Below are 15,414 nucleotides of genomic sequence, written 5' to 3' on the forward strand. Positions count from 1 at the left end.
TAGGAAGGACTCCCTGGAGAAGAGCCTAATGCTGGGAACAATAGATGGCAAAAGAAGAAGGGGACAGCAGAGGATGAGGTGGCTAGATGGAGTCACTGAAGCAGTCGGCGTGAGCTTAAGTGGACTCTGGGGGATGGTGGAGGACAGGAAGGCCTGGAGGAATGTTGTCCATGGGGTCACGATGGGTCGGACATGACTTTGCGACTAACAACAACAACCAACTCATGATGAATCTGAGCAGTTTTACTTTCAAAGTGCTGTGCAAATTCCTCACAGTGGGCCACTGAGGGTTCCACCATTTCTTTCACCAGGCCAGTTTGTAAAAGCCCCTGAACCACTCAAAATCACTCCACCGGATACACTGAGAGGATGCAATAGAGATAGAAAAATAAGGTCTCTTTGCCACCTTCCACTGCATGGCGTAAGCTCAATAATGAGCTATAAGCTGTGTTCAGTTGGATTAATCACAAGATTATCTCCATCTGTGCTCTAGCTGTCTTCCTGCCTGTTTCACTGACCTCAGCTCCAGCGTATACCAAAGAGCTGCCCAGGCTCTGGGTAGGGGAAGAGGAAGCTTGGGTGTAATTGTCAACCACCTAGGCCTTCTCTGTATTCCTCGTGTATTTTCAGATAAAGCAGCTCTGGCATGGAAGTTGAGGTCCCGCAGAACCAACATTCTGTGGGTTCTCAACACCACATATGAGACCACCTCTGTCAGCTCAGGCAGGGAGCTTGCTGGGCTGCTGGGTGGGCAGTACACCAGCAAAATCCCTACTCTGTCTCGAGAGCCCAGCACAAGGTAGAAACACTCAAGACCATCTTCAAGTAAACAGGGAGCCTCGAGAGGGAGATCAGATTCCTATAGACCATGACTACCTCCCCTTTCCCACCCTTAAGGCAATGTTGGTGCTGGACAGAGTATCTAGGGGGCACAACTATGAGAGAGCTACTCCTCCCTTTCCCCTCAGTCAGGTCTCTGTGGTGCAAGCCAGGTTGACTCTCTCATCTGCTACCAGATCGTGGATGAGTGAGATCTTATTTTGGATCAACCTGGTATTCACAGCACTACCAAGACTGAGGGCAGGCTGATAAGACTGCCAGGAAGTGGTGGGTCTAGAGAGTGGCCAGAAGAGAGGATAGCAGCCAAACATCTACCCACTCTTCTCCTTTGCTGGCATGCCACTCTCCCAGCACCATACTTACCCCTACCTGTAACCACTTTAATTGGGGCACCTCAATTGCTTCCCAGGGACCTCCAGTAACATGGTTATAAGACAATGTGGTTATGCCAGAGTTTCTGTCAAAGGCCAACCATCACTTGATAATCAGGGACCAACAGCAATTCAAGCAGAGGGGCCTCTTCCCATGCAGCCTCAGCATAAAATGGAAAGAGCCCTTTGGTAGCAGCCCTAAGAGTGGATCTAAGTAGGCCTCTAAGTAGGCCTTGGGATGGCACCTGGGCTGGAAGTCCTGCCACCACCTCCACACCACCACCTCTTCTTTTGTAAGCCACAACTCTCCCTGTGAGCTCCGTCCCAGCTGCTCCCACCAGCAAGGGTCGGCGAGAGGGAGCGTGCAAAGGACAAGGCAGCAGCAGAATGGCAGGCAAGGGCAGGCCTGGTCCAGTCCAGTCTGATCCGGTCTGTTTGGTAATCTGCACTTGCAAGCACTATGGGTATTGTTCAAACGCTGGCTTGGACTAGCACAACAAGGTCACCAGCACATGGGTATCGTTGGATCCTGCCCTTGGTCTTTAAGGTGCCACAAGACTGTTGCTGCAACAGGTTAACAGGGCTATGCCTCCAAATATTGTGGAGAACATTGGACTGAGATAGTACCTGGTTCAACCTTATCCACTGAGGTTTATAACTGAGTGGGGATTCGAACCTCAGTCTTCCTGGTTTAAGTCCAACACTCTAACCACCACCTTCCTTTGCTTCTGGGACAAGCCTAGACAGGGCCGCCAGCATAGGTGTGATTTGATAAATTGATAAATAGGAGTTGGATTAGGAAGCTGTATGGTGTTAAATGGTATTTTCTGATTGAATCTGCAGGGGGAAATGGGAAGTAATTTAAACGCCAAAACCAAACATCTCTGTAGTCATACGATGTTGCTGTTTGACAAAACTATAGTAATGCACATATAATTGCAGTTCAATTACTCCAGCTGGGTGCTTGTATTTTACTCATTAAATGCAATTAGTATTTAACAGACCCTAAATAGATTATTATTATGATGAGGGGGAAAACTCCTACTGACAATATTGGTTCTGTTGGTTTTAGATCTGCCGCAGGTTCTATGGGGCATTACGTTTTCCTATGAAAGCAATCTGTATGAGCAAACTAAGTATTCTTTATATCAAATTGAAATGCCTGGGCCTAGAAAATATATATATTATGAAAGTGAAAAAACTGGGGAGCATACAGGATACAGGGTGATATCCAGCAGTGCCGAGCCGCATTTACTCAGGTGTGCCTTTACTCAGACGGGGTGGGGGCACAATGTGTCAAGTCTGACAGCTACATAAGTATCTTAAAGACTTCACTGTTATCAGGTCAGATAAATCCAGATCCACTTCCTAGTGGTGCATAAAATTTCCAAACTTAGGAATTATTTTAGAGGCCTCTTTCCTTCCATGTAGCACATCTTTGAAAATGTTTCATTAACAGCATCATGCCAAATCAAAAGCTGAATTAGTAGCAAAATCAAAAGCTGAATTAGTTTGATCAAATAACTGACTCATACTTTCCATTCATAATGTTGAGCTGGGAGTGGGAGAGAGTAGTCGTTAATTACAGATGGCAGAAAGGAAGTGTAAAAGTGGTTATATAATCTGGCTATTACTCTTTTGCTGGTCAGCACTGAATTAAATGTACTGATTCCATTCTTTTCTTTCTCCTTCACTGAAATTTTTACACTTTTCTTTTCTGCAACTAACCATCAGCTCTGAATCCCTCTTTAAGCAGTTGTAAAGCTGATGGATTGAAGGAATGCTTTTCTGTAGGTTTTAAGTACACGGTTGTTTTGCAAAAATCACTTGATTTCCACTTGGCTAAAAATAACTCTGACTCCTGTCTTTTAGTGCCTTCTGCCTATCAGTAACTAACATCTGCCACAGGAGAATGTATTACGAGTATGCATTCCAATTTCAGTGTCCCCTGTACATATTGTTCAGAGTTTAGTCTATTGCTTAGTTGAGTTCTTTTTACTATAGAGTTGCTCCAGTTTGTCATTACAGCATTAGAGTTTCTCTCTTCACTTTGACACTTTATTTCATCTGTTGATTATTAATGCATCTCAATATTACTTCATTGTCCCTATAGCTTTCCCAGTCCAATGCTTATTTAACTGGTGTCAACTGATTTTTCTGTCTGGTGGCCATTGTTATCCACCAATCCACATATTAACCACATCTCTGAATAAAAACTCAAACTCTGTTCTGTACCTTTTGATCTTTAATGGAAGCCTCCAATGTCTGGCTGGTTTCTTAGGAGACACTTTAAACAATATTTGTCACTTTTGCCCACCACCAGATACAACATCACACCACCTCCTGTTCAAATATCCACATTTTTGCAAAGCAAAAATTCAAATAGTAAAGTAAAGTAAATATCCAAATTTTTATAAAGCATCAGTTGAATGAAGACAATTACTATTTTTATTGTTACTTCCACAATCCAGGACCTCAACATCCCCACTCCCCTCCATCACAGTAAGGTTCTGCCATTGGTGAGATGGAGAGGATTGGATTTGTGGAACACCAGGCAGTAGGCATTAAAACAGCCACTCCATTAGATGCTCCCACAGAAGAAGAGGAGGAAACGCAGGGCATATTAGGGCAACCACCCCTGTTCTTTAGGAAGGAGATTTTTTTCTTCTTTGACTTGATCAGTTCATCTCCAGAACCACATGGAGCCCAGGAGGCCCCTTCTCCACCATGCCAGGCCTAGGGATTGCACAAGGCTACTCTTCCCACTTAGAGTGTATGTTTGCATTGTTTAGTCACAAAGTTGTGCCCGACCCATCATGCCCCCATGGACAACATTACTGCAGGCCTTCCTGTCCTCCACCATCCCTCGGAGTCCACCCAAGTCCACACCCACTGCTCCAGTGACTACATCTAGTCACCTCATTCTCTGCTGTCCCCTTCTTCTTTTGCCATCAGTTGTTCCCAGCATCAGGGTCTTCTCCAGTGAGTCCTTCCTTCTCATTAGTATTTCTGCAGGCCAAAGTATTTGAGTTTCATCTTCAGTATCTGGCCTTCTAAGGAGCAGTCAGGGTTGATTGCCTCTAAGACTGACTGGTTTGATCGCCTTGCATTCCAAGGGACTCGCAGGAGTCTTCTCCAGCACCACAATTCAAAGTCCTCAATTCTTCAGCGCTCAGCCTTCCTTATGATCCAGCTTTCACAGCCATACATTGCAACTGGGAAAACCATAGCCTTGTCTACACACACTTTTGTCGGCAGGGTGATGTCTCTGCTTTTTAGTATGCTGTCTAGTTTTGCCATAGCTTTCCTCCCCAGGAGCAAGCGTCTTTTAATTTCTTAGCTGCAGTCACCATATGCACCTATGTAATAAAGCACAGTCACAGGTGGCCTTCTTTCAAGGAAGTGGTGCTTAACACACCTCTCAAACAAGTCTTTATGGAATACTCTTTGCCACAAAGTAGAGTTGGAAGGATTCAGAGGGCCAGATCTTTTAGATCTTTGATCTCTGTAGGCTTTTAAAAACTTGCTGTAGCTTTTAACTCAGTTTTGCCTGATTTTTATTCACTGCTCACGTGTGATTTTACCCAACAATGTTTTAATGCTGTATTCTCTCTATATATCTTTAACTGTATCTATATATAGTACTCCTGTATTTTTAATCTGTTACTTTACTTTGTGAGCCACTCAAAGAACATTTTGGTATGAGGCAGCCCATAATACTGTATATAGGAAAGTAAACAAAGAAACAAACCTCAGGCTCCAGACCACTGTTGCAGCAACTCCCCAAGCTCGCTGCTTTCTACCAATTCTTATATCCAGCCCAGTTCAGATGCCACACCAGGGAGCTCTCCGTGGTACTGATCCTCAGCCTTCTGATCGGCACCTTGCCATTCCTGCCTAACACAGCTCTGTAGGCTTCAGCCAGGACTAGGAGAGTTATCTGGTACATTAACATGTAAAATGATCAGTCACAGATACATAGTTTTTAAAAGCATGAATTATAAAGAACTCAGTGTTCCTTTTGAAAATGCAACATGCTAATAATAGGGGTGTTGAACAAAAAGTAGGTTTTTAAGTAAAGAAGTACATTGGCTTGAATCTGCATGATTAATTTACAAAGGGAAAGGTTTTTAATATCACACTTCAAATGTGGGTGACAATACCAGGTTCCAAAACTAATTTAACTCTAGGAACATGCTATCATCCTCCACACAAGAATGCTTAGGATAATGATGAAATAGAAAATGAAATCAGGGAGGTCTCCAAGAGTGGAAGTATTGCAAGAATGGGTGAGTTAAAGTTAGCTGGACGAATGCATGTTCCAGCCATGACAGGGAGCTTCTGTTTCTTGAAGCTGTGAATCACTGGGTCTAGAAAAGCTGTCGATTAATCTAACCAGAAGAGAAATGTCCCTGGGGTGAATGGTAGGTGGAGTCACACAGGACTTTACCATGACAGGTAAATGCCATTTGGAAACAGTGATCACAGTGCTATGAGTTTCGATATATATTTAGGCGAAAATCACCAGGGAAGTCCAATACAATCATATTTAAGGAAATTCTCTAAAATAAGAGAACTGGTACAGAGTTAGTTGAGGGAGGAGCCAAGAGGCTTAAATCCCTTTGAAATGCTTGGGCAAGTTAGGAAAGGTAGCACCAAGTCCAAGAGGCCATCAGCATGGTTAATGAGTGGCATTAAGGGAACTATGAGAGAAAGTAGGCTTCCTTCAGAAAATGGACACGATGCCTAATGAAGGAAAACTAAAGGGAGCACAGGCTTGCATGAAGGAAATGCAAACAGCCAATAAAAACCACAAAGAAGCATTTTGAGGAGAATATTGTTAACAACACCAAGGCCAACAATTCTGTGAAATCTTTAAATATGTCACAAGCAAAAAACAAATCGAACTGCTGGATGATAATGGAATACCAATACAAAGGCAGATAAAAAGGCTACAGAGAAGCTAAATTAATTCTTTTCATTGGGCTCCCAGCAAAAGATATAGGGCAGATACCTGTACTTGGACTGATGTTTTCAGAAAGGGAATATGAGGAACCGAGGCAAATAATGCTGACAAAAGATGATGTTCTCAACCTTAATGACAAATGGAAAGTGAAAAATCACCAGACCCAAATGATATCCACCCTAGAGTTCTAAAGAATTCAAATACGAAATTGCTGCTCTTCTAACAAAAATATGTTAACATATCAGCCTCTGTACCAGAGGACTGGAGAATGGCCATGTAACACCTGTTTTTCAAAAGGAATCCAAAGTAGATCTGGGCCTTAACATCTGTTCTAGATAAGTGGTTGAAAGCTACTTTAAATATAAAATTAGTAAATATATAGAAGTCCTGGTAAGAAAGCATCAACATGACTTCTGCCAAGGTAAGCCCTATCTCAACAGCTTTTTAGAGTTAGCTGAGAGTGTCAGTGTGGGCAGGGGAAATTTGATAGATATTTTTCACCTCAACTTCTGGAAGGTTTTTCATGAAATCCTCCACCAAAGACTCCTAAACAAACTTAGTGGGCATGGAATAAAAGGAGAGGTCCACCCATGGATCAATAACCTGTTAAGGAACAGAAAAGAAAGAGTAGGGATAAATGGTAAATTATCTCAATAGAGGGGTGTAAACAGTGGAGTATCACAGGGATCTGTATTGGGACTAGTTTTTTTAATTTATTCATAAATTATCTAGAGTTAGGAGCAGGGCCGTCTTAACAGCATTATGGGCCCCAGGCAAAGCGGTGTACTGGGGCCCCTACGGCAACTACAACTACTGTTAATTTTGGAAGTTTTCCAATTTTCCAAGGGTTAACATACACAGATTAGTATGGGGCCCACGGGCAAGTGCCCATCAGGCCCATGCATTAAGGCAGCCATGGTTAGGAGTGAACAATGAAGTGGCTAAGTTTGCTGACGGTATCAAATTATTTAAGGTGATTAAAACAGAAAGTGATTATGAAGAGCTGCAAAAGGATCTCGTCAGACTTGGAGAATGGGTATCAAAATGGCAAATAAGGCTTAATGTAAGCAAATGCAAAGTAATACACATGGGGGGGGGGATCCCAACTTCAAATATCAGTGGATGGGGAGCTAGCAGCAACTGACCAAGAAATAGATTCCATAGATCATGGGAGGGAGCTCAGTGAAAATGTCAAGGCAAAGTGCAGCTGGTGTGAGAAAGACAAATTTCATGTTAGGCATAAGTTAGAAAGGAAATGTCCTATCTCCTTTTATGAATCTATGGTGTAACCAACTTAGAATACTGCATAATGGATATTGTAGAACTGGAGAAGTTGCAGAAAAGGACAATACCCCGATTAAAGAGCTTGAGCAACTTTCTCATGAGGAAAGGTTGTAACATCTGTGATTGCATAGTTTAGAAAACAGGTGAGCGAGGGGAGACATGACAGAGGTGCACAGAAATATGCGTGGTGTGGAGAAAGCGTATAGGGAAACCTTTTGCTCCCCCTCAGAATTCTAGAACCTGGGATTCTTCCTTGCAGCTGAATGGTGCGAACATGTTTGCTGTCACAGGGGGAAATAAGTTCTGTCGAAAACAAAGAGGAAAAAGAAAGGGGCCAGCTATAGTCACTGCTTCCACTATCACACTAAACGGCAGCAGTGCAAAATGTGAGGTAGCTTCTCCCAGTATGCACTTCTTGGCCCTTTCATCTCCTTGTACCACCTGAAAGTTGCTTTTAATTTTGCAGTTCCTTTTGCCATACCTGAATTTTATCAGAAGAGTAGGGTCACAAACTTTCCAGCTGGGTCAGTCTGCAGACTTCTTTTGGTACTGGTTTGATTAAGCTGCCGATTGCAACGTACGGGAGCAAACTACAGAGGCAGGATTTGCCACCTTTTATGTATCAGATCAGCTCTGCCTGCATGTTGTTTTCAGTGTGATGCCTTTGGCTATGCAGGTGATACCTCACAGGGTCAGCATTTTTGCTGTGATTACCACTATAGACCAGCACAGCTATCCCTTTGGCAGTTGTTACAACTGAAGACAGCAGGTTTAGCTGTACTGAGTGGAAATCCTTTAACCTCATCAAGAAACTCACTTCCATTGGATGAAGTGGACAGTGTATAAAAAAGCCCATGCCAAAACAAAATTGTTGGCCCTTTAGATTTAGGATGCCACAAGACTCTCAGTTAGTTTTGCAACAAGTGTTGTAAAGTTTCTTCCAGGGTTGGAACAATCCTTTTTGGAATCCATCCCTCTAGCACCTGCAGACTTCCTCTTGTGCTCAGCCTGGTCCTGCAAAGCAAGCCAAGCCTAGCCAAGAGGAAGTACGCAAATGCTTGAAGATCTCTGACAACGTTCCCCATCAGGAGCATCTGCAGTCCTTGGAAGAGGGGTGCTGTGAGCAGGCACACCGGGCACCATTCCTGACAACCAGCCTTCTTCCTTGCCCGCTGCCACTGTGTTCTTTGTGATGAACAAACCTGGTTTCTTAGTATGGCTGGGTTCGAAGAACACAATAATCTAGAGTCCAATAACAACCCATACTCAGCTCTTGAGTATGGCTTAGCATGTTATCTGAACTGTGTCAGGACTGGGCAGGGCAGCTTCTTAGGTTCCTGCCTTTATTCTGATCAGCAGGCAGTAACAGCTGCCATGTGGAGCCCCCTGTATGTGCCCCTATATGATGGCTGTCACTTCATGGTGGACTTGAGAGGCAGAGATGTGATACTGAACAACATGCCTGTTTATGGCAACACACGTCCATATGCAAGGTGAGCAAAAGCAGCCATTTGTCACGTGTGAGATGCTAAAGTGTTTCTGCAAAATTTCACTCAGTATTCCACTTTTAGAACACCACAGACTGATCACAGACGGTGTCTCATTGGACCCTTGGAATTTTGAGTTCAGAGAATGTTTGAAAATGACAAGGAAAGGAGAGCATTCTTAGCACACCACTCTAAGGACAGGAGATAAAAATGTAGACTGGCGCAAATGAACCCATTTTCTTTGAAAAGGAGCAGAGATTAGCACTAACGTTCTGTATGTGAGAAAAAAGGCTATCTTCACCTCATCACACTGGAGCTTTTGACAGGCACATGGGGGTTTTGCTGTTGTTGCCAGACTCTTAATTTCCTTTCTTTCCATTGCATTGTGCTGACAGACAATGCAGATAAAGAGGCAGAGGTTTTTTGTTCAGTGGAAGCAATGCTTTGTTTATTTGTTTGTTCTATCAAACATCCTTTGCTTAATTGAGCAGCTTAACTAGGCAGTTGTCAAGCATCACTGTGCCCTCTCCAAAATACTGCAGAGCTTTACAAAAAGCACATGCATGGAATCATGCGTGCATGTATGCACATGCAGACATTTAGTCTAGAGTCTTTCTGAAAAGAACCCGATTATGTTGTGTTGTGAGCCGTCCCGAGGCTGCGTAGCAATGGGGACGGCATATCAAAACTTTAAATAAATAAATATTATGAAATGGGAGCACAGGTTTTCTTAGCCTAAGAAAATGGAGACGCACTTGCATTGCTACCATGCATGTCTCCACTGGGATCTTCTACCCCAAGGAAGGAACATGAAATAGACCTTCTTGAGTCCGTAGTCATATCTGGTCTTTGGAGAACATTGTGGGTGCACTCATGAAATGGTTGGCACAGCTGTCACAAAGTGCTGATTTCCCAGAAGGCAAACTGGTAAGAAAAGTAACCTGTCAAAGAACCTATGTACAAGGGGACAGAGTTTCAAAACACAGAGCCACTCTTTTGAGCCATTACTTTGTCATGTGATATCTGTTGTTCAGATTGAGAAGTAGCACAAATAGGAAGCAAGATGTCTCCTACATTACATGAAGGCTGCCTGAGATTTCCCATCTGTTCTGCTGCGGTTTCAGCAAAATCTAACTGCAAACACTCAGCTCTCTTTTTCTGTCTCTTGAACCAATACAGAGCTGAAAGCTGAGACATTCCAAAGGAGTAGAAAGGGATTTTCATCCTTTGGGGGATCTGTAAAGCCTACAATCACCCACCTGTTGCGTGATGATAAACCCATTCACAATGCCAGAGACATTAATGATACTCAAGATAGGCAACACACGGACTGCCTCTATGCTGCTCCTCTGGTGTAATTCTGATCTTAGCCACAGACTCGCTACCTGCCATTGTGCAAACCACTCTCTCAGCCTCAGCTCACCCAGCAACAATGGAGAGATAATTATAATGACCATACTTACAGGACTGCACAAAATACAGGATAATATTTGAGAAACACTCTGACATTATATGAACGATTGTTATTTTCTGATATTCTGCTGAGATAAGATTATACCAAGAGAAAGAAAAAAGACATAGAACTATTTTTCAGCTTTCCTTTCTGACTGAAATGTTTCCTCTTTTTTCTCCATGCCATGTCCTTAGAACACCTTGTTGCTAAAAAGTCAAGCTTATGTGACATTATCCTATTTTGTCTTCTAGGGTTTGGCATGACCACACCAGCTACTATCACTGGAAAACTTTTCCTGATATTTTATGGCCTTATAGGCTGTGCAGGGACCATCTTGTTCTTCAACTTGTTCCTGGAACGCTTAATCACGGTCATAGCCTATGTCATGAAGTCCTGCCATGAGAGACAACTAAGGCGAAATGGAGCAATTCCCCAAGACTTCCAACGAGCCACTGGGAATGCCGAAGTGGACAGCTTAGCAGGATGGAAGCCATCCGTGTATTACGTCATGCTTATCTTGTGCCTAGCATCAGTCACCATTTCCTGTTGTGCCTCTGCTATGTATTCACCAATGGAAGGGTGGAGTTACTTTGAGTCTCTTTATTTTTGCTTTGTGGCCTTCAGTACTATTGGTTTTGGTGACCTGGTGAGTAGCCAGAATGCCCATTATGAGAGCCAGGCCCTCTACCGATTTGGCAATTTTATCTTTATTTTCATGGGGGTTTGTTGCATCTATTCCTTGTTTAATGTGATCTCTATTGTCATCAAACAATCCATAAACTGGATATTAAAGAAACTAGAATCAACATGCCATAGATGCCAAAGAAAACTCTTCAGGTCATGGAGGAATGTTGTGGTGCCAGGGACTACACGAAACCAACGCAACATTTCGATTGAGTCTGATGGCATCATTGAGAGTGACACAGATGGACGCAGAATGTCTGGCGAGATGATCTCCATGAAAGACCTCTTAGCCTCTAACAAAGTGTCACTGGCCATCATGCAGAAACAGTTGTCTGACAGTGCCAATGGCTTTCCAAGACAGATGAGCACTGTGCCCAGACAAAATGGATTTGCTGGTGGTGTGGGTGCTTTGGGGATTATGAATAATAGGCTGGCAGAGACAAGTATTGATAGGTAAACCTTCACACTGAAAATGCAGCGGGGAGTGTTGGATGAGTAAGGATCAAAAGTCATCACAGAGACAGAACTAACCAAGCAGGATACCTGTTAGAAGGGATTTCCACAACTGTTGCTGGCAATTAATACTTGTTGCATTTTGCACTACAGCACCTGTCTGCTCTTGCTCTTCAGGGCCCGCCAAAGAAGATTCCAGTGGTATTGCATTGTCTAGCTGTACTTACAAGCTTCTGCATTGTGTAGAAATGAGATAGAATTGCAGAGTTAGAAGCAGGGAAATGAATGGGGAAAAATCATGGCTTGGCTACATTGGCACCTTGGTCCTATGAGCTGCTGTGCTGACAGATCAGAGCAGCTCATCGGATTTTGTGCAAAGGGCACTAAGTGCTGGTATTATGCAGAACTTGAATCCTCACGCCAGTCCTAGGTTCTGACCCTCCCCACAGCACTGACACAGCTGCCCACATTGGCTGCTTGCCTGTTTCCTTACCCTTCGCCTTATTGGCCACTTCTCAGTCCAAGAGCCCTAGAATGCTAGTATAATGAAAAAGGGGATTTGAGGTGGAAGAGCTGAAAAGCCCACTTACCCAGTGCAAGTGTTTACATTAAATGGTACAATACAAACCATTGTTTGCCCTGTATTCATCAATAATAATCAGACTATGAGCTTCTCTGGAATTAATTTTGCATTCAGTTTATTTTATTATTCCCTCCTTTCTAATCAAAAGCTAAAATATTACAATATTTTCTTGGACACCTCATGCTCAAAAGTTGCAAATACTTGTTTACTCATAATTTATGCCACTGGGAAACAACAGCTTGTTTTCCAGATAAACATCTAAAAATTATGTATTTCCTAATGAAGGGATAAAAGGTGAACATACTGAACAAGTTCACACCCAGCAAATAAGCCACTATTGGTTGTGTGCTGGACAACGCCAAGTACTCCCAAGGGGTTCTTGAGCTTGCTCTGGCTTCTTCTGTTCCTCACCCCTCCTGCTGGTTCCAGCACACACCATGGGCACTTTGCAATGGAACGCCTCATTGCCTTTCGCCATACATCTGGACCCTTCCTGCAGTGCATCCCCTACAGCTACTGGCTATTGAGGGAATCCCCACATCAGATTGCCAAATGGAATTGATTTCATCAGCTATGATGTATGCAGTAAACCCATTTAGCAGGTCCCCCACCCCCGGGTCTTCTGTTGCCCAAGCCTGCCTCTAATATTTAGCCAAGCATCTTCATGTTCTGCTCTTCCACCTCAATGTTTACCTTGTTTAGCTGGCAAGCACCTTTTTTTTTGAAAAGGTGCAGTATTTCACATTACTTTACAGTAAGCACAACCCACTTAGAAGAAAACTCCAGCTCTCCAGTTTTTAGCCAAGCATCTCCATATCCTCCTCTTCAACTTCAGCAATTACACGGCTGACTTGCAAGCCACCTTTAAAAAAAAAAAAAAAAAAGTCTACTTCACATTAATCTAAGCATATGCACTTTCAAAACTGAGAACACCTGGTAGCAAAGTAGCTCCAGCTGCTTTCCCCCACTTGGCCAGTCGGTTGCTTCCTTCCACACTAGCTGTTACATCTTGATAAGGGTTATGGGGCAGTGAGCAAGATCAGGAAATATGCACAAATGTCATGGCAAAGCAGTAACTCAGAGGGGAAAGTTGTGGGAATGTAAAAGCAGCTGCCTGCTGAGAAGGGATGGGGGAGGATGGTGGCCACATAAGTAAGATCAGAAGGAGCAATGTGGTTTTTGACCTCTCTGGCTGTGCAGCTCTCTAGCTAGCTCCAACTGCCACTGATAAAATTGCTTTGCTGGATTCAAACAACACAACAAGCCACCATGGATATCAAGAAGCCCTGGGTTCTCAGGGCAGTTTGTTCCTGAAAAATAAGCCACCTTGCAGAAACCATGCTGGATTCACACGCACACAATCCACCATGGCTGATCACCCATGATGACTTGCTGAGTTGCATGAACCAAGTCAGAAATCCCAAGAGGAAATCATACAGATAGATAATTACCACATCAGTGTTCAGTACCAAATAACCATTTCCCATTGAACTTTTCTGTATCTGCATTTGTTTTCATCATAGAATTAAACGTCAAGTACTTTCAAAAAACCCCCACTTCCTTTCTTGCTTTTTTGACACACAACCTGTAGGTGGCACTATGGTACACTGTCATAGCACTAATAAAGAGGTGTCAAAAGCAGTTTCATTCCTGAAGGAACTATTTTTTTCTGCTTTAAAAAAACCTCCCTCAAAGTGCTGATTAGACCCAGAAGCAGAGCTGGAGAGTTACGACATAATTTAAGGAACCTGTGAACAACCATGAGAAGGAAATGAAGAGGGCATGATAAATGTAAAAAAGCCCTTTGAATTTAGAAGTGAGAACCTATTTGCTGCTGGATTCACAGGTAGGTACCACCTGCGTGCCATACTTCCACATGGTAAAAGCCTTGTGTATTTGGGGGCAGATCAATAGAGCGCTGTTCTTCCCTATCTGTTCAGATAATTTGCCTTTCTGCTTGCACCAGAATTCTGCACATGTGTGCAAGATATTATTATGCATGCAGTGGGATCCTGTGTGAGTTTGTGTGTATAAAACCATTGTTCTGCCCATGGTGAGATCTGGATAATGCATGTAACTTTGCTTCTAAAGCAAAGTTCTGCTATCAGACACACAAGTATAAAGTTAAGCTGGCTCTCTGAAAGCCATCCAGCACCCTTGTCTATGATTGATTCATTATAAAAATTTGATCCATATTTATCACTATCCTCAACAAACAGAAATCTGAGGAGAGGCTCCTATCCAAACACAGATCCAAAAATATGTAAAAGGGATAGTAAATTCAGGTGGCGGCAGCAGGGGAACCATGAATATGCTCAAATGCAAACTCATACTAAAAATTACACAGACTTGCTGTTTACAATCAGCCCAAATTATAACATGCTGTGAGGAAAGAACAGGAGAAAGCAGCCCTGGGATTATATTATCTAAGTAGGTTTTTTTTTCTTTTAAGACAAAGAGTTTTTTTTCTGAACAGGACACTTTCAATTGAAGAGCAACTGGAGATCCTTGGGGATCAGCATTAAGGCCTGTGTTATGAAATATTTTCATTAGCGACCGCAGAAAGCAGGGGGGGGGGCGTGTATTGTTGGAACTTAGTTATGACTCCAGCTTTAGAAGGCACTGTAACTTCTGGAAAGATTGAGAAATTATGACCTCATAAACCAAAGTGATACAAATGGAATGAAATTCAACATTGCAAAATGTAAGGTCATGTATTTGGAAGCAAACAATAAAAGACATTTGTTATCTGCTACAGAGTCATTCACTGAAGCAACCCACAGGGAAAGAAAATGCAGGGTATTAGCTAACTGAAAGATGATAATAAGCTGCCAACATGATACAGTTGTATCAAGACTACTACACATGTTGCTTGGAAGTATTAAGACAAGATATTTCTAGATGGTATTGAGACATTTTGGAAATTTTGCACAAGGTTCTACTGAGACTACATTTTGTATACCATGTCTAGTTTTTATCATCCAGAAAGAATGCATGCAGACTGCACATGATAGTGGAAAGAAGAGTGATGGGAATGCTAACTGGAATCGAAATAATATGAATATTTACCTAATAAAATGGAAGGGGTACTTGAAGAAGGGGGAATTTGATGATTATAATACTATATTATTAATGGTAATGTAGTGGTAATGTCATAGAAGGCATTACATGGGTGTAAAATCCTGTGCCTTATGCATGTAAAAGGGGTAGGGTAAAAGAAAGATGGGTGAAGTGTGTCCTTTTGGACAGGTGTAGAAGATCTCTTTTAGGAAGATGTTGCCGCAAGAACTACA

General features: G+C 42.7%; 1 protein-coding gene across 1 annotated transcript in view; it reads left to right on the plus strand.

Annotated features, from left to right (window-relative positions):
* The window catches only part of KCNK13 (potassium two pore domain channel subfamily K member 13), a 63,975-nt gene extending 49,196 nt beyond the window's left edge, over positions 1-14,779 (plus strand). The window contains exon 2 of the mRNA XM_044435808.1: positions 10,653-14,779. Within this exon, the coding sequence (XP_044291743.1) occupies positions 10,653-11,542 (890 nt within the window). The 3' untranslated portion in view covers positions 11,543-14,779. The remainder of the gene's footprint in view (positions 1-10,652) is intronic.
* Positions 14,780-15,414: the final 635 nt, after the last annotated feature.

This window comes from Varanus komodoensis, unplaced genomic scaffold (genome assembly GCF_004798865.1).
Source record: "Varanus komodoensis strain SLA01 unplaced genomic scaffold, ASM479886v1 scaffold3, whole genome shotgun sequence".
NCBI classification, from domain to species: domain Eukaryota; kingdom Metazoa; phylum Chordata; class Lepidosauria; order Squamata; family Varanidae; genus Varanus; species Varanus komodoensis.